This window comes from Borostomias antarcticus (genome assembly GCF_949987555.1).
Source record: "Borostomias antarcticus genome assembly, chromosome: 5".
Lineage (NCBI taxonomy): Eukaryota > Metazoa > Chordata > Actinopteri > Stomiiformes > Stomiidae > Borostomias > Borostomias antarcticus.
Genome location: NC_140238.1, coordinates 31,205,106 through 31,232,977, shown reverse-complemented (window position 1 = coordinate 31,232,977; position 27,872 = coordinate 31,205,106). Strand labels below are relative to the sequence as shown.

Here is a 27,872-nt window from a genome sequence, read left to right as displayed (position 1 = left end):
TCATGTTATGTTTTTGCAAGAGTCCTTTTCATTATGAAATGCCCCCGTGGTCAGAAAAGGCGGTGCAAGATATAGAACCATCAACGCAAACGTGGGTCATTCATTCATTCACACCGGTATAATGTTCTGTGTCACTAAGTATCCTTGAGAATAGAACATGTTCTAATTTCATAGTTAATTCACAGTCAACATTAAAACATTCTATGGAACTTGGAACTGTAGACACTGTTTTCCTGTACTGTATAACACTACAGTAACAGTTTAGGTCTCACATGAAAACAGACATCTCTCATGTATGCACCAATGAACAAACATCTGCAGATAAATTCTCAAGTTTACAGTCCACCGACCCTTAAATACAACCGATTTGAGTATTATTAGCACATTAAAGATTTGTGAGGCTTTCTTTAAATTAATATATTCATAATAGTATAGTATCCCATACTTTAGTATTGTATACTTTTCAAGCCGATTAAAGGCAATATCTCTAGAATGAAAGTGGGTGGATAACTATGTACAGCAAAGACGAGGAGCACAGGAAGCACGAGGTGGACTGAACAATCTACTACATTGGCAAAGCATCGATCTAGAATGAGTTGAATATCTACATACTGTACGTCGTGTGCCCAGATAAGTGGAAGAATACCCCCCCTCCCCACCCGGATACACTAGTATAAAACTGTCTACAAGGAACAAATGTACATGGTGTGAGCGAGGGTCTGGGGAGACGGCGTATTTGGACGCGGGAGGAGAGAAGTATGGTTGGGGTCAGAGAGGTGGTCGGGTTGTAGGATGACTGGGTTCCTAAGGCATAGCCCAGTTCCAGGTAACCAGTTGGACTGTCGGAGAACAATTGCATAGAAGTTCAGATTGGCGAAACGATCAAACCAGTAGCATGGGACACCCTTAATCTAGCACAATGCCCGGGACAATGTAACCCTTTTTATTTGGGCATGGGACATGCTAAATAACTTCATATTAAAGCCAGTAACTCATATCGACATGGTACTGACATATTGGACGCTGCTGAATCGGCTCCACTAATAATCATTGAATAACATGTATATGATAACACAGATGAGCAGAGGGCAGGTGAGAGGTGATACAAGCAGTGGATGTACATGGGTTGCTACACTGGAGAACTTAAGTCCAAGTTATTCACAGACCCGAATTGTTCACATTTCAACCACCCTCATCCTCTCACCTGCACATGCTCATTCTATTCATAACCACATTAATGGAGCCATTTCAGTAGGAGCAAAGGTATGTTGACAAGCAAGCAAATGAAACAATGGTACAGTATGTCCAAGGGTTTTAAACAGCAGCAGAGAAAATTGAGGCCCTACACAAATACCAGGAAGCATTGTGACAAAATGAAATACAACATAAAAGGCATAAAAACTAAAATATTTAATCAAATCTAAAACAAAATGGAGGCTACAAGGTGTGAGAAGAGCATCTGATCAACCCCCGTTGGCTAGCTGTAGGATTTAGCCACACTTGAAAGTGTGTAGCAAGCCATAATGATGCATGTCAGATGGTGTATTGGGCACCACAGGGCTAAACTAAGTTGGAGACAGCCGAGTCCAGGGTTGTGCGCTGATGCCAATTTACTATTTTTGCCTCAATGGAAAAAAAGGCCATTGGAGTCCATGCTTCTCTCTCCTACAAGGTAATTACTCTGCCAAAAGTAGCAGCACAGGAGTCCTCCGTGTTATAGGATAGATACATTTCACCCAATATAGGTGAAGGTTATGTATCAAATATCGCTTCTTTCACACAAATTAGCTATACAGGGCACATCATTTGATACAAGCTTTCCAGAACTACCATCTAGGGTCAAAGTTTCAAACATCAGATTTAAATTTTAAACACATGGCGCTGTCGCGCTACTGTTGGGAGCTGCATGGTCACAGTAAATAGCTGGATAGGCAGTGACCAGCTCCAGCCATTTACTGCGGTGAGAAGTGGTCAGTTTGCTGTGTAGCTGAATCCCGACGCCGATGACGACGACATCTCATGTCGGTCAGTTCCATCAGTGAAACATTACAAAATATCTACCTCACTGGTTAAGCCTGTCATATTGCAATCAGGGTATCAACTGAACTCAACTGTCAAGAGTCATACTGTAAATTGTACAGTTTTTTTGTGTCGTGATATTCTGCGATTTGGTTGGAAGAGGCCCCCTCAGCGCCGGAAGCCAAAACCACTCTTCTTTCCTCCAGGCGTGACAGACCACATGCTCTTCCGGTCCTGAATCTTCTGGAAGATGTTCCCACTTCTCCACTTCTCTCGTTTGTACTTTTTCATTTTTTTCACCTGTTCGTTTGTTCATTCAAACACAGTGAGGGGTCAGGTTAAGAAAAGGTCAGTGTTGGAACGGTGATAAAGTATTCCCATAGCTTTTTACTTTTAACAGTGATATCATGCTGCATGTTAGCTGACTAGGATAATATTCAGAAAATGTGTCCACCGCTTGAGGTTTTGGTCCTGATGTAGGCAGTCCTCAATGCGCTAGAGGGCAAAATATGTTGTGTGGCCAAGAAGTGTGAACAGCTCTGAATCTTTCAAGCCCTTTTTCCTCTGCTTAGTGATTTCAGGTGTACCAACATTCACGAAGCATATCTTCAAATATTTCAATATATGGCACATCATCTGAAAGCTTACAATTGACACTTTCATAATCTGTAAAAAAGAAAAGAAAAAAGAAAAAAACACGAAAATGACCTTGCCCTACATCAGGACCAAACCTCCAGTGATGGTCACATATTTCAGTGAGGCTACTTTAAATGATATTCAAGGTGAAGGTCAGTCAGTGTCATGTCTTAAATAGCGACACGTTACTCAACCGAAATAAGAGTGGTACCCATGTCTGTATGGGGTTTTGGTCAGCTGTGATCATGCCCCCCTCTCACCTTTCCACTGTCAAAGTCCTCATCCCATTCATCGATCACCGTGTCGTGTTTGGCATAGCGGGCGTCCTCGATAGCGTCCCTACTGATGGCCGAGGCCTCTCCCTCCCAGCTGAGGACTGGACAGACGGAAGGACACAGAAGGACAAGGAGAGGGAGAGAGAGAGAGAGAGAGAGAAAGAGAGAGAGAGAGAGAGAGAGGGAGAGGGGAGAAAGAGAGAGGAGAGAGGAGAGAGAGAGAGAGAGGAGAAAGAGGAGAGAGAGAGACAGACACACGCCTAATCAGTAAACACTACAGACATCTGGATGTATAAGTAGCCAGCAGCAATACTTCAGCTACACTATGGGATTTCGCTAACCAATCAGAGGCGAGCTACATACTTGGCGTGTAAGACACGGTCATGACCCAGGCTCTCCGCGGGTCCGGGGGGCCTGATTCGTAAAGTTCTCACCCTGGGCTCCGTAGGCCGTGTCCGCAGAGTTCTTCAGGAGCTCCTCCACCACGCTGCTGCTCTTCTTGCCGTCCCAGCCGGAGGGGCGGGGCGGCGGGCGGGGCGGGGGCGCGTCTCCGCCGCCCTCCTGGTCGGCCGCGGGGGCCTGGCGGCGCTTGTAGCCGTCCTTCACCTGGCTGTCCCACACGATCACTGCAGCTAGGTGGGGGGGGGAGGGGGGACGCGGTTCAACAACAATGCATAACACCGGCTCAGATGTACAGCAATAAGACGGGAGCTTTTGGAACCTGATCACTAAATACATGTCTGCACACACAAAAAGGGGCGGAGCTTGTTCAGATCATATAGCACAGGGTTTTGGAGGGGGGAAGTCATTTTGAAGTTTTTTTCCGGCAAAAAATAAATAAAACAAATGGGGAGGGGTGAGATTGCAGGTTTCATGTTGGCATGGCAACAAGACAGCACCTTATTCACTGCAGCTTGTCCACTGGAGTGTGCAGGGGCGGATTCAGTCCTTTTGAGGCCTAAGGCAAACACAAACGTTTGGCCCTAAACATCCCTTATTCTCTACCCTTTTCAACCCTTATTTATTAATGTCTCTACTGGTATTTTTACTGGTTGGATAGATGGCATTACACTGATACTAGCCCATCTACTAAAGACAGCAATGCTGCTGACAAGATGTCAGTAAGATAACTATTAACTATTTTGAGAAGATACATTAGCTAGCGAGCCTACTTACTCACATAATGTTAATTAGCTCATGTTAAGCTAGTGTTAGCTAGCTAGCTAATTATTGATTATGAGTCATCGGGCTTCTTACGTTTGACTTGACTTAATGCTAGGGGAAGAAACTCACCTGACAATGTTTAGTAAGGTGACTGCTACTCACTAATTGGTTGTTATGCGTTATCACCATCTTCATCAGCTACGTTACCATCTCATGTTGAAGGAGGATTCTCCTGTAAGGTAGCAGGTAGCCCGTCTTCGCTACAAGCATTACTACTAGCGCAAGCAGTGTCTTCTTGCTGCTCTTGTTAGTGTTGCCAGTAGCCGCCGTGAAAAAGCCTTGGGCAATTTTGCTAAAAGAAACTGTTTTTCTAAGTTCACTCCTGCTTCCTCCTTTTTTCAGCATTGCTGGGGTAACATTAGCTTATTTGCTTCCGTTTTGAAATAGTGCACCAAGAGTGTGAAGAGAATAATTTCCGCAGCAGTAATGGAATAGTCCAATGTAGAGACTGGGAGGGGGAGGGGTCTGACTGAGACACTCATGAATTAGGCATTCTGACACCATTTAGCTATGTATTTTTAGAAATAAATAAATATTAGCTAAAAGTTAATAAAAATAATTCTTAACTATACTTTTATGAGGTGTTTATGGGGCCCTTTGTAGGTAGGGGCCCAAGGCAATTGCCTATCTTTGTCTGATATGTAAGTCCGCCGCTGTGTGTGTGTGTGAGAGAGAGAGAGAGAGAGAGAGAGAGAGAGTAATTGAGCGAGCTAGAGTGAGTGAGTGAGTGTGTGAGAAAGAGTGAGCGAGTGTGTGTGTGTGTGAGAGAGAGAGAGAGAGAGAGAGAGAGAGAGAGAGAAAGAGTATGAGAAAGAGTGAGAGAGTAATTGAGCGAGCTAGAGTGAGTGAGTGAGTGTGTGAGAAAGAGTGAGCGAGTGAGCGAGAGAGTGTGAGTGAGTGTGAGAGAGAGTGAGTGAGTGAGTGTGAGAAAGTGTGAGTGAGTGAGCGAGTGAGCGAGTGAGTGTACCTGTACTGTCCATGTTGGTCTTGGTGTTTTCTGCGGGGCTCTCTGTTGAAAAGGCCTCGCTGTCCTGGCAGCCAGCTGGACGCCTGCTCTCCTCCCACAGGCTCACCTCCTCTTTCAGCCTCCGCTTTTTCTTCTTCAACTTTCTCTTTGGCTCCGTAGAATCTCCAGCGTTGTTTCTACTAAGTTTGTCCTTTGTCCCAGAACTGCAGTGAAATGTAAATATCGGTTAACATTTTTAACACCGTGTCCACAAACAAGAATACTCACTGCTAGAGCCAAAACAAGTGCGGGTCGAGGTGATTGTCGGAGCGCGGATTGATGCCCACAGTGCAGTACGGATTGCTGCCCACAGTGCGGATTGATGCCCACAGTGCGGATTGATGCCCACAGTGAGGATTGATGCCCACAGTGCAGCCTCTGTAGACAAGCACATCAACTAATGTTGTTTTTGTTTTGATGTTTCATGGGACTTTTCCCATTTAATCATAGCCTGTGTGTATTTAATGTAAAATAAATGAATAATAGGGAGAAAAAAACGAACATGTAGCTTACATGGAAGATGCAGCAAAGAGGAGGACACTTGTGTAACACTTTGCCGTTATCAACAACAATGGCCTCGTTTCCCGAAACCCTTCTTAGCGCCAAGAAGCTCTGAGTCTTCTTAAGGCTCCCGTTTGCTTGTTTCGGCAAGCAACTCAAAGAGCTTCTTAGCGCTAAGAAGGTTTCGGGAAACGCAGCCAATGTCATTGGTAACAGCAAAACTTTGGTGCGGTTGGTGATAAAAAACATAATTGACACAAGGAATTAACGATCAGACTTTGCGGATTACAGAGAAAATTGAATGACATCAGTTTAGAGTTACTTGCGGGATCATACTGAATAGCCTAGCTAGCCTACTTCCTTGCAAATTCGTGGAGCGTTCCTCATCTTCCTAAATGCCCATGACTGAGTGGCTGGAGTCGGTGACTGCCCTGTCTTTCATGTTGTGGAGGAGAAGCAAGAAATTGGAATTTCAGCATTTTAGGCATGACACATCACGCTAGACTCCAACTGACCTTTCTAAAACGGATCTTGTTGACGTTTTGTCCTCCAGGCCCTCGTCCTCCAGTCTCCTCCGTTTTCTCTTCTTCTTCCTCTTCTTCTTCTTCAGGACCTCTGTGGCGTCGGGGCCCTGCTCCCTCTGACAAGACTCGGACCGGGGGTGTGTGGGAGACGATGTGGCCTCCCCAGGCTGGGCCGGGGCTTGTACTTGCTGGGCCTGGGGCTGCTGCTGCTTGGCCTGCTCCAGGGCAGCTTTGGCAGGGGGGTTGAGACTCCAGGCGCCCCCATGACACCACTCCTCTTCCTGGGACGGGAGCTCCAGATGAGACTGTACGCACTCCCTCTGCTTCACGGACTGATCCCCGCTCTCCCCCTCCTCTCTCTGCCTCTTCTTCCTCCTCCTCTTCTCTCCACTCTTCTCCTCCTCCTCCTCGCTCTTCTTCTTACCCTTATCTTCACTCTCCTCCTCCTCCTCCTCTCTCTGCCTCTTTTTCTTTTTCTTCCTCTTGTTCTCGCTGGCAGGTTCCGCCCGTGTCGGCTGGGTGACGGGTTCTACCGGTTCTGGCTCGCTGGCGGGTTGTTCCCGTTCGGACTCGGCGGGGGCGGCCGGCGTGGCGGCCGGTTCTGGCTCTCCCTCCACCTCAGAATGACGACGTTTCTTCTTCTTCTTTTTCTTGGGGTGTGGAGAGGCGATGTGCCCCGGGAAGCTGTTCGGGAGCGGCTCCGAGGACGCGGGCCAGGGGTGGCGGGCGGGTTCGGAGGTCTTTGGAGAGTGGGACTGAATCCCGTTGGTTTGGTGAGAGAGGCTGGAGTTTGGTTTGTGCGGGGTGGAAAGAGGGGGCTGTTTCTGGGGACTCGGGTGTTTAAGCGGGCTGCCTGAGTGGACCTGGGTTGCAGGTGGAGATTGATGTTTAGGTGAATGGAATGGACCGGCCCTGGGGAGAAGGAAGAACAGGAGACAACATTTAGGGTAAACATTTTCGGTGAGAGTGTGTGTGTGTGTGTGTGTGTGTGTGTGTGTGTGTGTTGGGTGGGGTCATACCTGTAAGTGTAAGGGGGTGAGGTGGAGGTGAGTGTGTGTGTGTTGGGTGGGGTCATACCTGTAAGTGTAAGGGGGTGAGGTGGAGGTGAGAGTGTGTGTGTGTGTGTGTGTGTGTGTGTGTGTGTGTGTGTTGGGTGGGGTCATACCTGTAAGTGTAAGGGGGTGAGGTGGAGGTGAGTGTGTGTGTGTGTGTTGGGTGGGGTCATACCTGTAAGTGTAAGGGGGTGAGGTGGAGGTGAGAGTGTGTGTGTGTGTGTGTGTGTGTTGTAGGGCTGGGACTTTTGCCCAAAAATCATATTCGAAGTTCGTTTATTTATTAATAATAATATTCGAATATATTCGAATTATTATTAATAATATTTTTTACCATTAAATTCTTACAGAAAGACCTACCTAGGTTTTAAAATAAAGTTGTGCACATTCTGTCCACTAGTGGGCATTGTATCATAGGCAATATCGATAAGCAATGATGTTTTCAGAATGATTTTTTTATCAGATGTCTTAGTTATATCAAGATTAACTGCGAGGGGAGTCCCAGCCCAGCTGATAACCCTCCGTTGCGGGTTGGGGGGAAGCAACGGTCGGCTGGGATCCTGCCTCTCATAGTTAACCAGCAACTGGTCAGTGGACGGTACCAGGCAGCCTACGCTATGTCTGAATCAAAGAAGGTTATCAAACTAGCTGGCTAGGATCATTTAAGCATAACAATCCAACGGCTCCAACTCCCCCAAAAGAACCCCTCCACTGCACAAGCACCAACCCCAATAATAATAATAATAATAATAATAAGCACAAGCTACCGAGTGCAACGTTAGCCTTGCTAACGGAGATAATGCATTTGGAGGAGAGTTGCAGCTGGTGCTAAACGAGGCAAAGGAAGAATATTTTGTGGACTATTATCACATCCATTTCACAGTTGGGATTATACAGAAAGGTGAGGATCGAGCGTGTTGGATGACCAACTCAAATGCCTGGCTAGCTCAATATTGTTGTGAGCCGGAGCCCGTCGCTTTCACTGGATGACTCGTGAAGCATGCTTCATTTATCTCGCATACTAAACATGTTTTCGTGGAGTAGTACAGGTATGTACTAAATCGCATGTAGTAGGCGAGTTGCAGTATGTACTATATAGTATGTAATATGGACATTCGGACACGGCCCAAGCTCCTTGGTAAGGGCTGGGTAAGGGCGATCAACCTCCTTGTTTACATTTTTACTTGCTTACCGATTGGCTATTTGGATCCTGCCGTCACAGTCATACAACGACTATTTTTTAGTAACTAGTTAGTAGTTACTAGTTAAGACAACGCCTAAATTGCCGTGGTGCAACCGAAATTAGACACCAAACTAATATGCGACTAACTAGTAGCAACTAAGAGTTTAGTCAGTGTTTAGGCATGACTACATGCTTGGGTTTATGGTGCGTTCCAGGCAACCCGTAACTCGTGTTTTTCCGACGTCCTACACGTGAAAATGCTCTGGAATGGCAGTAGCCTACATCGATCTGTACGAGTTCACGGGTGGGAAGTTACGGGTTTGACTGCCATTCCAGAGCATTTTCACGTGTAGGAGGTCGGAAAAACACGAGTTACGGGTTGCCTGGAACGCGTGCTAACTAACGTCACCTCCTACAGGAGCCCAGGTGTCCAATAGCCTTGCTAATGAGCTCGCGATTGCAACTTCACCAGGCGTGAAAAACCCTCTGAATCTGAATCAAAAGCAACGTTTGCTAGCCAACACATTTACAAAAAATTATGCCTATAACAGGTTCGAATATTAAGGGCTGCCTAATATTCGTTCGAATACCAGTATTTCTGTCAATATTCGAATTATATTCGAATCCCGAAGTTCGGACTCCCAGCCCTAGTGTGTTGGGTGGGGTCATACCTGTAAGTGTAAGGGGGTGAGGTGGAGGTGAGAGTGTGTGTGTGTGTGTGTTGGGTGGGGTCATACCTGTAAGTGTAAGGGGGTGAGGTGGAGGTGAGAGTGTGTGTGTGTGTGTGTTGGGTGGGGTCATACCTGTAAGTGTAAGGGGGTGAGGTGGAGGTGAGTGTGTGTGTGTGTTGGGTGGGGTCATACCTGTAAGTGTAAGGGGGTGAGGTGGAGGTGAGAGTGTGTGTGTGTGTGTTGGGTGGGGTCGTACCTGTAAGTGTAAGGGGGTGAGGTGGAGGTGAGAGTGTGTGTGTGTGTTGGGTGGGGTCATGTGAGGTGGAGGTGAGAGTGTGTGTGTGTGTGTTGGGTGGGGTCATACCTGTAAGTGTAAGGGGGTGAGGTGGAGGTGAGTGTGTGTGTGTGTTGGGTGGGGTCATACCTGTAAGTGTAAGGGGGTGAGGTGGAGGTGAGTGTGTGTGTGTGTGTGTGTGTGTGTGTGTGTGTGTATGTTGGTTGGGGTCATACCTGTAAGTGTAAGGGGGTGAGGTGGAGGTGAGAGTGTGTGTGTGTGTGTTGGGTGGGGTCATACCTGTAAGTGTAAGGGGGTGAGGTGGAGGTGAGTGTGTGTGTGTTGGGTGGGGTCATACCTGTAAGTGTAAGGGGGTGAGGTGGAGGTGAGTGTGTGTGTGTGTGTGTGTGTGTGTGTGTGTGTGTGTGTGTGTGTGTGTGTGTATGTTGGTTGGGGTCATACCTGTAAGTGTAAGGGGGTGAGGTGGAGGTGAGAGTGTGTGTGTGTGTGTGTGTTGGTTGGGGTCATACCTGTAAGTGTAAGGGGGTGAGGTGGAGGTGAGAGTGTGTGTGTGTGTGTGTGTTGGTTGGGGTCATACCTGTAAGTGTAAGGGGGTGAGGTGGAGGTGAGAGTGTGTGTGTGTGTGTGTGTGTGTTGGGTGGGGTCATACCTGTAAGTGTAAGGGGGTGAGGTGGAGGTGAGAGTGTGTGTGTGTGTGTGTGTGTTGGTTGGGGTCATACCTGTAAGTGTAAGGGGGTGAGGTGGAGGTGAGAGTGTGAAGTTGAGCTGGATGCGTGGGGTCACGCTGGCGCGGCAGAGGGGGCGGAGCATCAGTGCTGCTCGGACTCCGGCTGCGCCTGGCCTGCAGTTATCGACATAAATAAAAACTTGGTGGTCTAAAGAAAATTGCCATGGTTGTGACAAAAGGGAAGGGGTCAAATAAGGAGGAGGTAACCATCGAAAGACGGAAGAGGGGAAAATGAAGGGAGGAGAACAAAAAGAGGAGGATATGGCAGAGAAGAATTAGAAATGGTTAGAAGAAAAGAACTGAAACTAAAGGAAAAGAAGACAAAGAAATTCTAAACAACAGCACTACGGTATGTGTTCGGTTAAACAGGAGCAAAGTGGATTCATTCTGCCGCTGACTACAACAAATCCAACTAATTCTGTACAGGGCTCCAGACTGGCAACAATTTGGTGGCAAAAATGCATAATAGGCTCTGTGCACCAGCTTCACTACTTCCTGAAAGTCACTTGGCTTCTTTATTTCCTGTCCAATATGATTGGATTAAGTGATTAATCAGGTATGCGCTGGGTCTTCCGCACACCTGATTAATCACTTAAGCCAATCATATAGGACAGGAAATAAAGATGCCAAGTGACTTTCAGGAAGTAGTGGAGCTGGTGCACAGAGCCCATTTGGTGGCAATGCTGCCATTTGACTTTCATTGGCGTTTTTTCCCCCCCCTCAAAAGAGGATCAAATGGGATGTCAGAGCACCTCTCCATACACAGCGGAGGACCTTATCAGAAGCAGCGTTGAGGCCTCTCCTAGTTTAGGGGGAGTGCACTTGGTTCACCCAGGGACAAAGGGCAAGAACACCAAATTAAAGGGGATGGTCATCTGCGGACCCTGGGGCTTCTAGGGGTCTCTTGTAAAGGGGACAGGGCGGTAAAAGGGGATGTTTTTGTTATTGTAAGCACTTCGTTAACAAAATAAACTGCAGTCAGTCGACATTTTATACTAAGTACGGGCTAGAAATTAAAATAACTAGAACTAGGCTAATAAAAATTCATTTTTGCACGTTTTATTTTTTTGTACGTACTTTTTTCTGCTACCAATGTGAGATACTGCCACCAACTGGAAAACGTAGTGGCAGCACTACCACCAGGGTAAATTAGTCTGGAGCCCTGCTGTGTACCAGTCTCTCAAATGACCTGCAGTCTACAGCCTCTGACACACCAGGCCGATAATCGGCCGTCGCGAACGTCCGTGAGCGTCGTGAGTGTCGGTGGCTCGAGTTGGTGCTCGAATGTGCTCGCCAGTGTCGGTGGCTCGAATTTTCGGGACTAGTCGGGACTTCTGAGCGTGTGTAATCGGCGTCGGAGTGAGCGGGCACGTCGGGAACAGAGAGATCTCTGTGATTGGCTTACAGAAGTCACGGAAGTGACGAAAAACAAGGCAAACTCAGGCCAGTGATATTTAATATGGCTACTATTACGGTGACAAAAAAAAACATGGAGAAAAGCTCAATATCTTTGCAAAAAAAATACAAATTTTGTAAAATACGTGGAATAACTTAGTCTGATGTAGACGGAAAAGATCATGTCATTGACCATCAGAAAACATAATACACAAACTGAAAAATGCTGTAAAATTAATGTAACTAACCCTTTAGCTCACCTGTTGCCAAGAAGCGCAGTAATCGTCAGACGTTTACCTACGGAGATATAATCGCAGTAGTTCGTGGTTTTGTCTCTGGATGAGTGGACTGACTAGTTCCTTCAACTCGTGGAGCTGATCAGGAAAGAGCCGAGCAAACTTTTTTAAACTTGGATATTTATCTCTAGCTCTTGACACAAGTTCGGGAAAGTCCCCTGACTGTCACTGTAGGATCCGTGCATGCGTTCACCCATTTTGTGCGGTTTCTCCTTATCCTTCACCTACGTCTCTTCTGGTCTACAACACAAGGAGCCGGGGCTGATAACGACTGTGCTCATTTCAATTTACCAAACCTCTTCAATTCACACAATTTAGTCGACATTCTCAGAGATGACCATCTATGCTGAGCGAGAGTTCTGTATTTGTAGCTAAACAAACGCCGCATTGTTTACGGTTTACACATACGGCGGTCTTCCGTTTTCCCTTGACGATACAGACTAGCCTACTGCCACCTGGTGGTGTGGAGTTATTTCGTCTCACGCGAGCGTAACGTACACGTTCGTCGGCTGCTGGCTGTCGTCCGCTTGGTGTGTTCAAGTGAAACGTGTCGGCCCTGAAACAGGCGACGCGAGGCGACGCCACAGTTGTCCTCGTCGGCGCTAATTCTTTGATGTCGGGTTGGTGTGTCAAGGCCTTATGGGGGCATATCAACAGGACATTTACAACGAAGGGACAGGGGTGAAGTTTAGGCAGCAGGCAACCAAGACAAGACAGAGGAGAGGGGGCAGGGTGTTGCGACACCGCCAGCGTAGCCGGCTCGTCATACCTTCTTGGCGGACAGCGCCAGCTTCTTGGCGGGTGGTGGGGACATGGTGCTGGTGGGTTCAGACGTTATGTTGTTGAGGGCCGGCGGTTTTAGCTTGACAGTTTTCTGCTCCTCCGTGCCGACGCGCTCCACGCTCTTAGCCGGGGACGCCATACCGTTGGAGCCACTCCTGGGGGGGGCGGAGGTCTCCCCGACGGGCGCACTTTTAGGACCGACGGAATCCTGACACACACAATGACAACTGTGTTGTTCTAGCGAAATAACATACCCAAATCACAAGTAATTTAAATTGAATTGCAATAAGTGGAGTCTGTCAACATCCCCAGCCTTCTGAAAAAGTCTTCTTCATCTCTTTAGGTGCAGCCAGAGACTGTACCCCAGCTTTCTCTTGCTCCCATCTCTTAAAAAAAACAACTCTAAATCCAACTTTCATCTTTCACTCCAGTTCCAAATACGGCCATTGCAGGAGGGGAGGGGGTTATAAACTTTATTGTCCATTAAATGGACATGTAATGGAAATGTGGGTCACAAAAAACATTAGTTAACTAATGCTTATTTAGGGTTAGGTTAGGTTACTAATGTCAATTAATACCTTAGTTAAGGTTAGGGTTAGGGTTAGGTGAGTTAACCTTAGTTAACATAAATAACATTAGTAAATGGTTAATAGAGACATTAGTTAACTGTTACTTAATGCTTAATAATGCATTAACTAATGCTTATTAATGTACCTTTATTGTAAAGTGTTACCGCAATGTGTGTGTACCTTGGAGTCGGAGGTGTCCGCTGAGGAGGAGTCTGACAGGGACTTGAGTGAGGTAGATGCTGCCAGACCCCGGCCGTCGTTCCCAGCATGCCTCCTGTCTCCCTCTGATCTCCCGACGCCGTTGGAGGGGGCGGGGGTGCTGCAGCGGGACTGGGCCTGGCCCTGGGGAGAGGGCTTCTTCAGCTTCTTGAAGGGCTCCTCGATCACGGTGGGTCCGCCGGGCGCCTTGGGGGGTCCGTGGACGGAGGACATCCCGTTGGACAGCTTGGGCTGCTGGCCCACGCCCACGCCGTTCCTGGACAAGGGGAAACCCAGGCCCCCGTCCATGGACTGGATCTTACGCAGCTGGGAGGGCTCCAGCTTCTGTGCAAGTGACAAACCCAGCAGAGCGCCATCAGATTATCAAGCACTATGGGAAATAGACTCAGGGTTCTTCCTGCATAGAGGGTTTTTTGCCCCCCCCCCCAAAGAGATTTTACGGCGTCGGCGCCCCCCCCCCCCCAAAGAGATTTTAGCCAGAGCCAAAGGAAAATCATCAGTGCTAAAATGCAAAAAATTTAGAATAAAAATATGATATAAAGTTCAAATCCTCTCCAAATGTGTTTGATAGCTTGGTTCAAGTGCAACCCATCCCTCTTTCTTGCATTGTCTATGGTTTGAACAACTACTAAGAGATCAGTTAAGAATATAGGCCTATACATGCTGGTAGGCTACTCAGAATAAAACGGAGGTTTCCCCCAAAAATTGTTTGCGCACCCCCCCCAAAGACCCATTCTGAGCCTGGAAAAACCCTGAGTCTGCATGCATTTTACAGTGTTTCCCCTATAATCGTACAGGCCTGGCGCTCATCGACCCCCCCCAGGTGCAAACCACCAGGCTTTAAAAAAACATTCTAGGGGAAACCTACTGCCTATTCTAGGAGAAACCTACTGCCTATTCTAGGAGAAACCTACTGCCTATTCTAGGAGAAACCTACTGCCTATTCTAGGAGAAACCTACTGCCTATTCTAGGAGAAACCTACTGCCTATTCTAGGGGAAACCTACTGCCTATTCTAGGAGAAACCTACTGCCTATTCTAGGGGAAACCTACTGCCTATTCTAGGAGAAACCTACTGCCTATTCTAGGAGAAACCTACTGCCTATTCTAGGAGAAACCTACTGCCTATTCAGAACCCGCTACTAAACATTCTGTAAAATTGTCTGCGCCTCGTACGATTGGACGGTTTCCACCATCATGTCCCATACCTTGGTGACCTGTGGGGAGGAGAGGGGCCCGTTCAGGTTGCTCTTCTTCAGCTGCTCACCCAACACACTGTTCTTCCCAGAATGCACCATTCCCTGCTTTGTGATTTGCCCGTCCACATTCTTCTTGGTGTCGGGGATCCTTATAGACAGAGTTGTTGGGTTAATACATCAGACAGATCGAAATCCAGCAGATGGATCAGAATGACCTGACAGATAGCTTACCTAAGGTAGAAGAGGACATAGGCCTGCTGGTTAAGAACTACTTTGATGTTGCTAGAATGGGCCATAGAGTCGTTCATCTGGTACCATTGCCCGTTGCTGGCCTACAAGTGCAAAGAAGAAAAACGACGTTTCAGGGACATTAACACATTAAACCGCACTGCGGAACTAGCAAGCCTTCAGGGGAAAAAACGAATCTGAGCTTCGGCACACCCAAACTCCTCACCTTGACATAGCAGTAGTAGTGGCCGGCGTGACAGCTGTACCCAGAGTGCACCAGCACAGCGTAGAGGCCATACATGACGGGGTCGCCCAAACTCTGGGACATGTAGGGGCGGATGTTGAGGAACTCCGGGTAGCCCACGTCCTTGGTGATCTTCCCTCCGCTGAAGTTGGCGAACCTCTTGAGAGAGAGGGTCAGCACGTTGGACGCCCGGTGGACCGTGAACCGCTTTGTGGCCGGAACTTTTTTCTTACACCTGATGAGAAAAGCGAAGAGTGAATGTTCACCGCAGTAATGCTAATTCAGTAGACTATTCGAAGCAATTCAAAAGGGATACAGTGAGCTTACTTGGCACACATGTAAGCGTTCTCCCCACTGAGAACGTCAGGCTTGACAAATAGCTCAAGGGCTCTGACGATGTTTGCTGCTTGCTGAAAGAGACAGAGGTAGGACTTAGAAACGCTTGTGCCATCAAACAAATCAGATCAGTTAATTTGAGGCGACAGAGAAAAAAAAACATGCATTATTCAAGGAGGATTGAGAGAGTACAGGTGTTAGCGAGTTACCCGGATCTCGACAGCGATGTCCAGGTAAGGGTCGTACGTGTCGGACACACTTTTGCAAATGGAACACTTGACTGAAAGAGAGAGAACGGGCAAAAATGTGGTCTCAGAATTTGATTGCAATTTGGGGCGTCGTTCAAAATGGCTGCCATCGCAGTGAATCTGGGATGATGTACCTCGTGACCTGAGGTAACCTCCAAAGATCTGGTGAACCAAGGTGGTGGCCTGTGTCTGCCTGTCTAACCTACAAATAGCAGAGAAAGGGAAGAGAAAATACAGGGTAAAGGAGACCCAAGTCACGGTTATGTAACTAACCAGCATACGCTAACTCAGACTAGAAGCACTCAAGAGCTCCAACACCCACTCGCTCATTTTAAATCAATAGAAGCTTACTTGGGATAGCCGTTCAGGCAGGCTTTCTGCATGGCATCGATGGTGTAGCGCAAAAATTCATGGGCATCCTCCTGGCTCCCAAAGCGAAAATGCCTGGCGATCTCTGAAAGAACATACCATACCACTTACATTATATTATGTCACAGTCAAAGACCTCTGATCTATTGCTGGGAGATACTACACTGATGAGATGATATCTAGGGCTGTACCCGACTCCGAATTTTGTGAGTCGAATTCGCCTATTCAAACCAGAGATTCAATGATTCGTTCCTCCTTTTTCCCCCCCATATGTCTAACGTTAGGCTGAGGGGAGACCGCGGGAGTCGGGACAGCTGTCAAACTAACTCAAACTCGCAGGCAGCACAATAAAAGACGCCTGTTTTCTTGCTAAACATGAATCATCTAGCCCACATTGTCCATGTACTTCAGATGCCCCCATGTTTTTATGCAGTGTTTCCCATAGCCTACATTAAGGTTGGACGACTTGACGATAAGTCTCCTCAACTGCGCATTTCAAAGCGTGCACGAATAGGCTCATGCGTTGGGCAGCAGTCAACAAGGAACTGTTTTGGCTGTCACAAGCATTTTTGTGGACGTTAGAGCTCAATCTGTCTGTGGGGAAAATCTTTTTTCCAGCGAATATCAAGATGATTGATCTAGGAAAGCAGTTGTGTGCTGCGATATTCCGTTTGGGAAATGCAGGTGATTGCTGACTCACAGTCGTCCAGGCTCACAGCGGAGGGGTGAAGGATTGCCTTCCCTCCTCTATATCACTCTTAATTCTCCTTTTACTGCACAACAAATAGCTCCAGTAATAGCCTAGGTCTAATACGAATGATTGGCCTGTCCTGTATAAATCACAAGGCAGGTATGTCCTATAGAAATCACAAGGCAGGTATGCCGTCTTAGCCCACCAGCGCATCTTGACAGAGCAAAAAAAACGACTTGACTTCAAGAATCTCAGTCGACTTGAGGGTCTCCGACTGATGATTCGGCTCGACGACTTTTCGGGGGCTCAGCCGCCATAATAACCTGATCGTTAAAAAGCCCATAGCCTCAGGCGGAAGATAAACAGATGCTTATGACCTGCTCGGTGCTTTCCGAGTCCCCTGCCACCAGACAGCGAGAAGAGGGGAACACAGACCGATAAACTATGAGAGCCGAGGTGAGAAAGAAGAGAGAATAGGTGTCAGAAAGGAGTGAAAGAAAAGGTGTAGCCCGTCTCTTCTATTCCGAGGTAATGTAAAAAGCGACCGTGTTAGCACAGAAGGCCGTATATTGTAAATGTTATGCTTTGCGCTAATGCTGCTTCCCAGCCCGCAGTCACAAGGAGACAGAGAGGGCATCGGAAAGGGGGGTAGGGGGGGGGGGACCCAGGAGGAAACAGAGGGTACTGCAGCAATAGATAAGGAGAGAGGTGGGTAGAGGTTGTGTGTGTGTGTGTGTGTGTGTGGGGGGGGGGGGGATAGAGGAGGAGGGAGAGGTGGACAAAGCCACGATAGCGGAGGGAGGAGGAGAGGTACTCCCTCGAGAGTAGAGCACCAGTGCCTCTCTGAATCCGGGTGAGCTCACAGGAGGAGGAGCCGCCCTGCTCCCTCTACCGTGTTCAGTCTACGGGCTGCTGCAGCTCCTCCCATGTGCTGCTGCAGTCGCCAGCTGCCGTCATCACACACCTCCACTCGGGGTGTTATGTCATCGCTAGAGTCACGCTGCCGGAGTCTCGGGAGCACCTCCAGCTACGTGAACCGTGAAGCCAATACGCAGGCCTGTCTGGGGTGCCAGCCGCTGCAATTATTAGTAGGGGCCAGTTTGGATTTCAGCACTACTATGCTGACAATGACAAAAATAAAAGATTTGAGTCATCACACAATGAGACTTTATCCTATACCATATTGATCAATAGATTCTCAGCAGGGGCATTTCTAAGAATCAACTTAGCTCCAAGAAGAGTTTGAGTTTGGCGCATGCTAAATTTTACATAAAGGCCTACTGTAACTCAACTTGAACAAAATAGGCTACTTGCAATCAATAGCTCGCTAACTACCTAGCTGCTTATCCCCAGAAATCTTTAGATTTTCTCCCGATAATTCCACCAGATTCTTCCAGGGTAAAATTAATGTTTAAGATCGATGTGAGGCACTGTGCTCTACCACAAGGTTCCGGTCAGGTAGGCTGGCTTTCACAGCATGAAATCAAATACAAGAGCCCTTCCCTTGACGTTGATGATGCAGTCATATTCTAGATTGTATATCGCTAATTTTGAAAATTGACCCACCCTGGTCTCAAAGCTTCCGTCTCTATTCTCTGACAAGGGCTCTTTTTGAACTGTAGAAAGAAGAGAGGTCTGCACACAGTTTCCAAAGCTCCCAAGTGATTTATTTAAAGCTCAACGCTTGCACCTTAAGAAGCCCACGCTGGCTGAAACGTTGTGCTTTAAATAAATCACTTGGGATCTTTGGAAACCGTGTGCAGAACTTTCTTCTTTCTTCAGTTTATAGTTTTTGGTCTAGCAACTGTCACTTCTCTCTCTTGGATGTTGTGTATTTTCCGTCACTATTTCTCTTTTTAAACTGTGACGAATTTGACAGACTGTGTAAACTCTTGTCCTATATGCCTATCTGATAGGCCTACTCTCCTCCTCCTTCACCTCTACAGTAGCTCCTTGGGAGTGTCACCTGCCTGTCACACTCCCCATCTCCTCTGCTCTTTCCTCCTCTCTCCTCTCCAGTCCGATCTGAGGATGCAATCAGCATATGCCAGACAAAATCAAGGCTAACCAAATCTCAAATTTTATGTGATGATTAGCTAATAAGCATGTTATTTATCAATTTATTTTACACGATAGACTATCAATTATTCGTGGTGCTTTCTCTTGTGCCCCCCCCCACCCCACCCCACCCCCGGCGGAGCTTGTAGACGAGGCGGTGGCACTCTCATGTGTCATCTGCTGCTACAGCGACAGGAGAGAACTCATCCGCCGCCTCCTCTAGCCTTGCCCGCGCCTCGTCGCCTTCATCCCTTTTCTTTAAAAAAAACAAACAAAAAAACACCTTATATCCGTCTTGCCCTGAATTAGCTAGCTAGCCTACCACCAGATGCCAAAAATGACAAGCCCGGTAACCGGGGTGCTCTCTCTCGCCGAGCCTCGCCATTTTTGTATAATATTTTTTATTATACTTTTTAATTAAAAAAAAAAAAAAAGATTTATAAAACATCCCGAACACTGGCTCTCAAGTTAATTCATGATCCTATCTGTTGTAGTGGAGGAGGTTCTTACTCTTCAAGTCTCTGATGAAGGAGACAGGCTTGATGGCATTGCCCGTGTTGGCAAAGGCTTGGATGATGTGGTTCTGCATTATACATATCATACAGAATCCCGACTGGTGACCTGAAACACAGAAGGACAGAGAGTTAAACAATCACACCGAATAAAGAAGGGGTGCAACACCACGACACAAAATCAGAGTCACGTAGCACACCCTCAGGGCTTCAAACGCTACAATAGCCGTGTAGAGAGCTACTCACAGGCACGGCTATGCTCCTTGGACAGTAGGTAGTTGGCCAGGGGCGGTGTGTAGGTCAGGCACTGCACCGTCGAGTTGAGGAAGCAGGTGTTGCCCAGGTTATGGAGGCCTGCCCCCACCCTGTACACACGTTCCCACCTCATGGACAGCCTGTTCCCTGGGAAGAGCATCTTCTGTGGGGCAGGGATCCCATCACTCTGGCTCCCGACCACGTTCTCAGACGCTGTCATAGGAGTGAGGAGAACCACATTCGTCTTTCTGGTTCTGTATTTAGCGTAAGCCATGTTATAATTATAAGGTTATTTACATATAAAACGTCCCACGGCGATTTTCTAGATGCACCTAGAGATCCATCGTGCGTTAGCAGCGACATGTCATAACGAGTGCAAAGTTTGTCAAAACGTTGATATTGTATATGATCGTAAAACCCCTTATAACATGGCGTATAATGCTAAATACCAAACCAGTCCTTTAACTGTGCATAGTGAGCTGAGAAAGACAAAAAAAAAATAATACTGTGGATTGAAACATTTAATCTCTAAATGCACCGTACCTTGCCTCTTGATCTGGGCAGGCTCTGTGGCCCTCTGTCCAGAGGCCCCCTCAGTCCGGGGGTTAAGGATCACATACTTGGCCTTGAGGTTGTCTAGCTGGTAAGAGAAGCCCTTGCTGGCCGGCTCGAACTCAATCTTCTGCAGAAGGACCTTCTTGGCGGAAGAGACCAGCAGTTTGTTGAGGTCCCCCTCGTCGCTGGAGTCCTTGCGCCCGGGTTTCAGGGCCTCCTTGAGTTTGTCCACTATCGGCATTGTTGGGGCATCACTGAGGAGAAGACGGGAGAAATTGCGTTGGACTGGTTTAGTAGCTCATTTGAAACGACATGCACCCATTTCTAAAATATATATATATATTAAAAAAAAAAAAAAAAATCTGAGGGGGCACGTGCCCCCTCAAGTTCTATAGGCATGATGCCTCTGGGTGTTCCTGTAATTTCTTTGATCAGTGTATAATTGGGAGCGTTTGTGCGAGTGCACATTATTTTTCTAGTGCAGCCTTTTTTCCATTCACACTATTTGCAAGTTACACTCAGGTGTGGCGTTGTTTGTGGTAGCAAAAGTTTCCCCCCATGACTTAAACCCTCATGACTTAAACAGCCATATCTTGACTTAGGAGGGATGCAGAAACACAGGACTGGTTGGACTGGGACAAAGCTTGACTTCAAACTCATCAAACTCAGGTTATCAAACATATATCAAACATGTAGTCTCAACGCCAGACCCATGAGAGTTTTGCTGATAAACTAAGTAAGCTACGGTAACTAATGCTGTAGATCACTATGGGTCTGGGATACTTCATTCAAAAATCTGGTGTTCAAATCCTGGCAATTCATTGCTGCTACGACCTGTCAATTCTGACCCGTCGATACGCCCTCAGAACACCAGCTTGGTCGGCAAAGTGGCACAGACTCTGTAGTTTACAGAGTGCAGCGATCCAACATAATATTTGAGCCTGGAGAGACTATCAAACAGACAATGCTTTCTCTATGGGAGTGTGGAACCTCTTCTCCATTCATTGACATAAAACCGATAGTCTGCAGTAGCCTACAAGTTTGGCCTGACAACCTACATTATAGTCACAGTGCCTTGAAGTACCCACGCAAATGTTCAAGGCCGTTTGTCATTTAAAAATAAATACACAATGAAAGTGGATAATGTAGGCTAATATAGTTAGGCAGACAAGCTAATCCAGTACAGTGCACAGAAAATTCACCAGAATGCAGGAAATGAAGGTTTGTGAATGTTCTTATAGCTTTTTGGGTCTACCAGGCTCCAAAATGTTGTACATGTTGTTGAGCTTTTACGTTTTTGAAGATGATTTTTAAGATTTAACTTCCCTCTCCATAGGATTGAGACTGAACAGTTCCGCCATCCGCTCTGAAACCCCATCTACTGCACATCTACCTCCATGAAAGGGTTGGCAATGAATACCACACAGGGCTCAAGTGTATCAAAATCAATAAACCTGTCCAACACCTTTACAACTGAGTGGAAGTAGCTCAACAGCCAAATGTCTGGTAGATGAAAATTCTACCTGACAATTTTTTTTTTTACCAGCCTCAAAACATATGTGCAGCCTTTTGTGTCGCGTAGACATATACTGACAGACAAAATACTTTGCTAACTATCCCACAGAAATGAGCATTTATGCCAGCTGGGCCACATTGACTTTGCTAGCTTCCTACAGAGGGTAACCTCCAGCACTTATCCCTGCCGCTGCATTTCACCATCATGGTATTTCATGGGCCGACACTACATGACAAATGTTAGCTAATTAGTATGCTAACTGTACCTAGCAGGCTAGAGTCCCACAAATCATTTTACAGCATGTTTCGTTTATGATGCACAGCAGCAGCAGGTCCGCTGAGAAAGACTGCATTTTTAATGCGAGCTGCGCACATCACCAAGCTCATTCACCTGTGCGCACTGCGCTGTAAAGCAAAGCTGATTTTACAAATCTCACTCGCGCTGAGCTATCAACGGCTGATATTTAATAGCAAAAAAAAAAGTTGTCCTTGCTATATGATCCACCAAGGCTACTGGGAAGAGGTTTCTGTGGTGAATGTATTTGTTGTCCGATTTATTTGCGCATAATCTTTGAACCTTGCGACGAGCGGAAAAACAAGCAGCGAGTAACCAGCTGCGAGCGAGCTACCATAAACCGCATCTTGGGGAACAGGATCTGGTATTCTCTACATCCAGTCCGCTGCAGCTCGGCCTAGCGCCCGCCGAGTCGGGTTCCTGTCCACGACTGGCTCGGCTTCAGGGCAGGCTCCGAGGCCCAGTGTTATGGACATACTTGAAGTGAACAGCTAAGTGCCTCTTAGGAGCCAGGTTGGTACTTGGAGGCTGTCCCTGCAGTTATGCAAGACGAGGCAGCAGCAGGCACAGGGAGGCAAAATGTTTAAGAGTGGGAGTGTGCATGAGCGCTCAAGGAGAAAGAAGAAACGGAGAAGGCAACGAGGGAGGGGTGGAGGAGAGGGAGGGAGGAAGGGAATGAGGAAGGGAGGGGTGGATGCAACCGCCATGACTCACAGGTCAGATACTCGTGTTGTCTGTTGCCTACAGCAATCAATCTGATTGCAATACCTCACCACTCCATCACAACAAGTGAAGGCCTGCTCTGTCACACAGTCATGATTCAAGATCAGTTTATTAACATGTGTATGGTTTATCCATACCATGAATTAGCTTAAGGGGTAGTGTGCCATCTTGGACATTTAGCCCTATGCAGGCTTTCACTGGGCTACAATGGAAGTCGATGGGGCACACGTAAATGCGTTGGAAAAACTATGATAAAATGGTTTTCCGAGACGGAAAGCACAGGGTGTAATCTTACCAGTCTCAGTATGCTCACCTGTGAAATGTATCGCAATCCGAATATTTTTACATGTTTGGCATGGCTTGGACATGGGCATTGCCCTGGCGCTTGTTTTCACTGTTCCCACAGAGGACTATGTGCGAGTCAAGCCAAACGCTTAAAAATACTCGGATTGCGATACATTTCACAGGAGAGCATTCTGAGACTGGTAAGATTACACCCTGTGCTTTCCGTCTCAGAAAAGCACATTCATCATATGTACGTGTGCCTCATTACCTTCCATTGTAGCCCAGTGAGAGCCTGCACAAAAACTGCCGCTTGGTCAATACTGGAATGATCAGTGAAATTATGTTGTATGAGTATGTTTCAGATTCATGGTAGACAGACCACAAATAGGGCTAAACGTCATTACGTTACATGCATACACTGATGGAGACAAGATTAGACAGGGTGCAGGACAGGGCAGTGGAAATACAAAATAGTACCAGTATATGCAAAACAAAGAAAAAGTACAAAAGCATGTATCAATATAATACAGAATGGAGTGTGGTGAGAATAATGTGTGCCGAGTAAAGTGTGATGTGTGTGCGATGCCATTTAAACAATGTCTGCGCCGTTGTAATACAGTATGTAGTACAATCAGCGGTCGTGGTCTGAGCTTTAGCTTACATGCCTATTCATCATGCAATCTGAACACCACTGACTTCAGGATGACACGCAAGTAGCCTAGAAAAAATAAGTCCAAAATAACACTGGCAACGTTCATGTAGGCCGACATAATTATGTTAGAACTGTCACTTTAACAGAACCCCTTCAATAAAAACGCAGCGTCTGTGCAGAAAACAAGAGCATGCACGTTTTCTCAACCGCCGTCTGCATGTGTCAGCCGTTTGGGGAGTGATCGACTCCGGGCAGGTCATTTCCGGTGTGTGTGGCAGCAGGCTGGCTGACTGGGTTCAATGGGAAATGATGACTGTGTATAGTGACAGAAATCATTCAACGTCTGGCCCAATCTCAGTACTCAACACAATACGGATAGCCAGATGAACTAAAGCAAATAGCCAAATCTCTGAACCAGAAAAGAGTTTTCCTTGACAACTATGATGTACTGCTTTGTTTTTAGCTCAGTCCTTCAGCTAGAGCTGGCCCCGAACGTTCAAAGGTTCGTTGTATTGACAATCGAATCTCAATTCAGACATTTCAAGCTCGAAATGTTCAGAATGTGTTTCTCAGTTCAGAATTGTTTATTATTTTAGGATAGGGTAGCCTATTAAGCCTAGATAACTGCATCATGTTATGAACAAAATAAATTTAAAAAAAATAAAGAGCACACACAATATGAGTCACTTGTAAGATACATTCAAATGAGTGTATTCTCTGTGTAAGACATTGTGTAATGTGACCAGCTGTCCTGATTATTGCCCTGACCCCTATCTCCAGGCCTTCTAATTGACTTTATGGCAGGAGACCTCCCCCAAGGGTCCCCTCCTCCCAACTATCTCGGATCTCTCTTGTTCACTTTACTGTTGACCCTCTGACCTAGCCTTATCACTGATAATTGGCTAGTGAGGTATTTGCATATACAGGTATGGTCACACCCACACCGTTTATAATGCTCCGTTTTCCTGATAATCTTGGCTCTTGGTGGATGTTCCTTTCTCTTTGAGCCCGACTTTGCAAACTCGTAACTTATCTGGAATAAAGGTAACCAGCTTGGACTTTCAAAGATGAACCTTGGGATTCTCGACTACTCTTTTCTTAATTATTAGAATAAATCTATAACACACTCAATCTATAAATGCTTCAGTGTATGTGTAACGCTGTTAAGCACTATGGCGAAGAAATCTGCTATGTGGAAATAGCGGAGCGTATACGCTGGATATATTGTCAACAAGACGAAGAATTCCCTTCTCAAACCCATCTTCTTGGCACACAACCTGAATAGAGTATAGGCTAGGTAAGGCCTATGTCATGAGACACTCCGTGACCATTATTAAGGCTATTTATTAAGGTTGACCAATCAGCAGGCAGATTAATTGGACCACTATAATGCCCTTTTGAGGTAAATCGGCATATGCCGATCTCTGTGCTCACAAGGCCGATAAAGAAATTGCAGAGTGCAGAAACGTCTCTGCCTGCATCCTTTAGTGCGATTGCTGTGGAATAATCTTAGCACGTGCCGCTTAGCCATGATACAGTTGAAAGTGGGAACGTGCTCATCTCATATTAACCACTAAGAGATTTCAAATCAACGCTTTTTTTTTTTTTTTCCCTCTTTGAGAACGAACGTTTGGAGCTTCCTTCGCAAACACCAATGAACAGTTGATCCCTAAAAAATGACATTCGGGCCAGCCCTACCTTCAACAGTAATATGCTAGACCTAGGATATAGTGTCTGGGTAGAGTAATCCATCTTATGAGGAACATAAAAGACAACTAGAAATCCTTCACGAGCTAGGGCCTGTAAAAAATAAAACATATGTCCATAGCAAGAAAGCACTGACAACAACAGAGAGATAAACACACAGACAATTGAACACAGATTGGAGACAGGCTATTGGACATTTATTCACAAAAATGACCAATAGCAGAGAGGGGGAGCATCAGAGCGTTGCTCATCAGAGGGGGAGTGACGTAGTGAGGAGGGAGGGATGGAGGGAGGGAAGGAGGGAGGGCTGTACATGCATAGCATGCACAAGGGCACACCAACCTTCATGTGCTGCCTGGTACTGATACAATTAAGAATGACACAGCCCACGGGGAGATGGCACAGCTGACTGCAGTGACGTAACTGGAGGACCAGTCACCAGACGGGAATCGGTACGGTTTATTCACCTGCCTGATCCAATAGGGGTGAAACATAATGTTATTAACACTTATTAATTTTACGCATTGCTCATGTGAGTGTTTTTTGTCTTTTTTCATTGTGATTGTACTGCCTGCTCCAATTTGTACGGCACTTTGGTCAATGCGAGTTGCTTTTAAAATGTGCTTTATGAATAAAATTCACCTGCATTTTGTTTTAAACAGCTTTTTGCATTTGCGTTTTATATGACCTTTTATGTGTTTCTTGCACTGTCTTGATGCTTTTAATGTCTCATGTAAAGCACTTTGAATCGCCTTGTTGCTGAAATGTGCTATACAAATAAACTTGCCTTGCCCCATGGCTTTTATGAAAACCTTAACAACCCCTTAATACCATGGACTAACACAGGTACAAAGGTTGTGTGTGTGTTTTCCTTATGATTTGTTTGATGACAAGATTCTTGCTTCAGTAAGATGGATATGGATAGGGCCACGCTGACCACACTGTTAATCACCAGGCTATGTGTTCTGAGGAACTTGACTAGCCTACTGTCACTCATTAGTAACATTTGAGGATTACATTACAGTTGCAACAGACATGGAATAGTAGACCTTTCAATGCTAGCTCCTTCAAGTAGGCAAGAAAAGAAAAAACAGTGCATGTATGTAACGTAACTGGGCAATCGTGCTGGATACACTTAATTATTGTAGGTCAACACATTTCCCTACTCACGATAGTCTAGCAAAAGGGTTCAATCTAGCAAAAGGGTTCAATCACTGCACACCTGAGTAAGACTCGATAAAACATGTAGGTAACATTTCCATTCCATCCAACTTTCCTTTCTATGTGTAGACATTCATAAACCTAGTCTATGAATGATTCTCATCTGTAGAGGGGCCACTTCAACTGCAGAGATAAATGTCTCCTAGTGTGTTGCTTAATCGTGAGTGGCATTTCTGGAATCTCAAGCAAGTGTTCATTTAAAACTTGGCAGTGCACTGACAACTTGCAGTGGGTCACAAACTTACCTATCTACAAAGTGTTTACAAAAAAGCCATTACTAGCGCAGCCATTAACTACCTAGTACCGTCTAGCTACTAGTGGTACTGCTCGATATAGCTAACGTTAGTCAGTGAGCTAGCTAGGCATCTGAGCCTGAGACTAGCTAGACCCAGCTAGCAACATTTAATTTAACTTCAACTGACGTTTAGGCGTCACGGCTATGTAGGCGGCTAACTACCTACCCAATGACCCAATGTTACGATCAAATGTTCAGTAATGTTAATGTCAACACGTCGCAAACTACATGACAACGTGTCTGCAAACGTGTACCCCCACTCCCCACGCGGCAGCTGTGTGGGCAGCAATGTGAGTCGCAAGAGGCTAGTAGCTCCAGTAACGAGGGCTAGACAGCTGACTAACGTTAGCTACATGCGGACCAGTCTGGCTAACGTTAGCTAGCAAGCCATTTGGTCATGCTTCTCTTTACTGTATCACATATTTAGCTTCAAACAAACAGCGTTGTACATTTCAATACTACGTATTGTCAAAGCATGATTAAAAAAAAATACAATGGCATGATTTTTCGACAACTCACTGCCTTGTAAGCCACGGTAACTAGCCAGCTTGATATCTGTTCTTGCTAGCTAGCTAGCTAACGTTACTGCTGCTAGTTAGCCTGTCCGCTAACGTGGCGAAAGCGTCGTCTCAATGCTGCAATGTGGTTCTCTACATTGCCCACCCTCACATTGGTCACACTGGGATTACGTTATAAAATAGGCTGACAAAATGCGCGTTGAACTGATCATCATCGACGTACTGTAGCTAAATTTTGACCGAACACTCACCTTTCGTTTAATCATCCGAAATCAAGAACTGTTTGGCGTTACTGGCACTCGCTACGTTTTTGAGCAAACAGTTCCTTCATTTTGTTACATTCTTTCGCCCATGCTGCATTATGAGAGGGGCGTGAGCAACGATGACTGGCGTAACGCTGCAGCCAATCCTAGTGCGAGTCAGGAGGAGACGATTCGTTCACTCGTGTGACCAGCCAATCAGTGGTCAATCTTCTGTCCTGCTGATGGAGCAACAAAATAGCCAATGTGACGTCCGGAAAGCGATAGTGTTGAACTGCACAGCAGTCCAGGAGTCTTATATCATTTTGTCTATCAAATATACTCTTGTACTG

The 27,872-nt window shown here is 46.3% G+C and overlaps 1 protein-coding gene across 3 annotated transcripts; it reads right to left on the bottom strand.

Annotated features, from left to right (window-relative positions):
- On the bottom strand, nt 1-27,624 carry usp36 (ubiquitin specific peptidase 36). Of its 3 annotated transcripts, XM_084438845.1 has the most exons (20): nt 27,532-27,617; nt 25,589-25,717; nt 20,058-20,323; nt 19,506-19,727; nt 19,258-19,368; nt 15,981-16,083; nt 15,764-15,831; nt 15,591-15,661; nt 15,373-15,455; nt 15,028-15,280; nt 14,805-14,905; nt 14,583-14,721; nt 13,337-13,699; nt 12,574-12,795; nt 10,106-10,227; nt 6,177-7,097; nt 5,122-5,324; nt 3,365-3,562; nt 2,916-3,031; nt 1-2,319 (listed from the first exon to the last, which is right to left on the bottom strand). In XM_084438845.1, the coding sequence occupies exons 3-20, from the start codon at nt 20,308-20,310 to the stop codon at nt 2,188-2,190; spliced, it is 3,681 nt and encodes a 1,226-aa protein (XP_084294971.1). In that variant the 5' UTR covers nt 20,311-20,323; nt 25,589-25,717; nt 27,532-27,617; the 3' UTR covers nt 1-2,187. The 3 variants fall into 3 exon arrangements, with proteins under 3 accessions (XP_084294971.1, XP_084294972.1, XP_084294973.1); XM_084438846.1 differs by lacking the exon at nt 25,589-25,717 and having other exon boundaries at nt 27,532-27,624; XM_084438847.1 differs by lacking the exon at nt 1-2,319 and having other exon boundaries at nt 2,982-3,031; nt 3,294-3,562.
- Between the last annotated feature and the right edge of the window lie 248 nt (nt 27,625-27,872).

Excerpts from the sequence above, each read along its gene's own strand:
- usp36 (XM_084438846.1), bottom strand. The coding sequence starts at position 20,310 with ATGCCGATAGTGGACAAACTCAAGGAGGCCCTGAAACCCGGGCGCAAG. Across the intron at positions 19,369-19,505 it reads CAAGGAGCATAGCCGTGCCT|GTCACCAGTCGGGATTCTGT; the intron begins GTGAGTAGCTCT and ends TCTGTGTTTCAG. Across the intron at positions 5,325-6,176 it reads ACAAGATCCGTTTTAGAAAG|TTCTGGGACAAAGGACAAAC; the intron begins GTCAGTTGGAGT and ends ATTTCACTGCAG.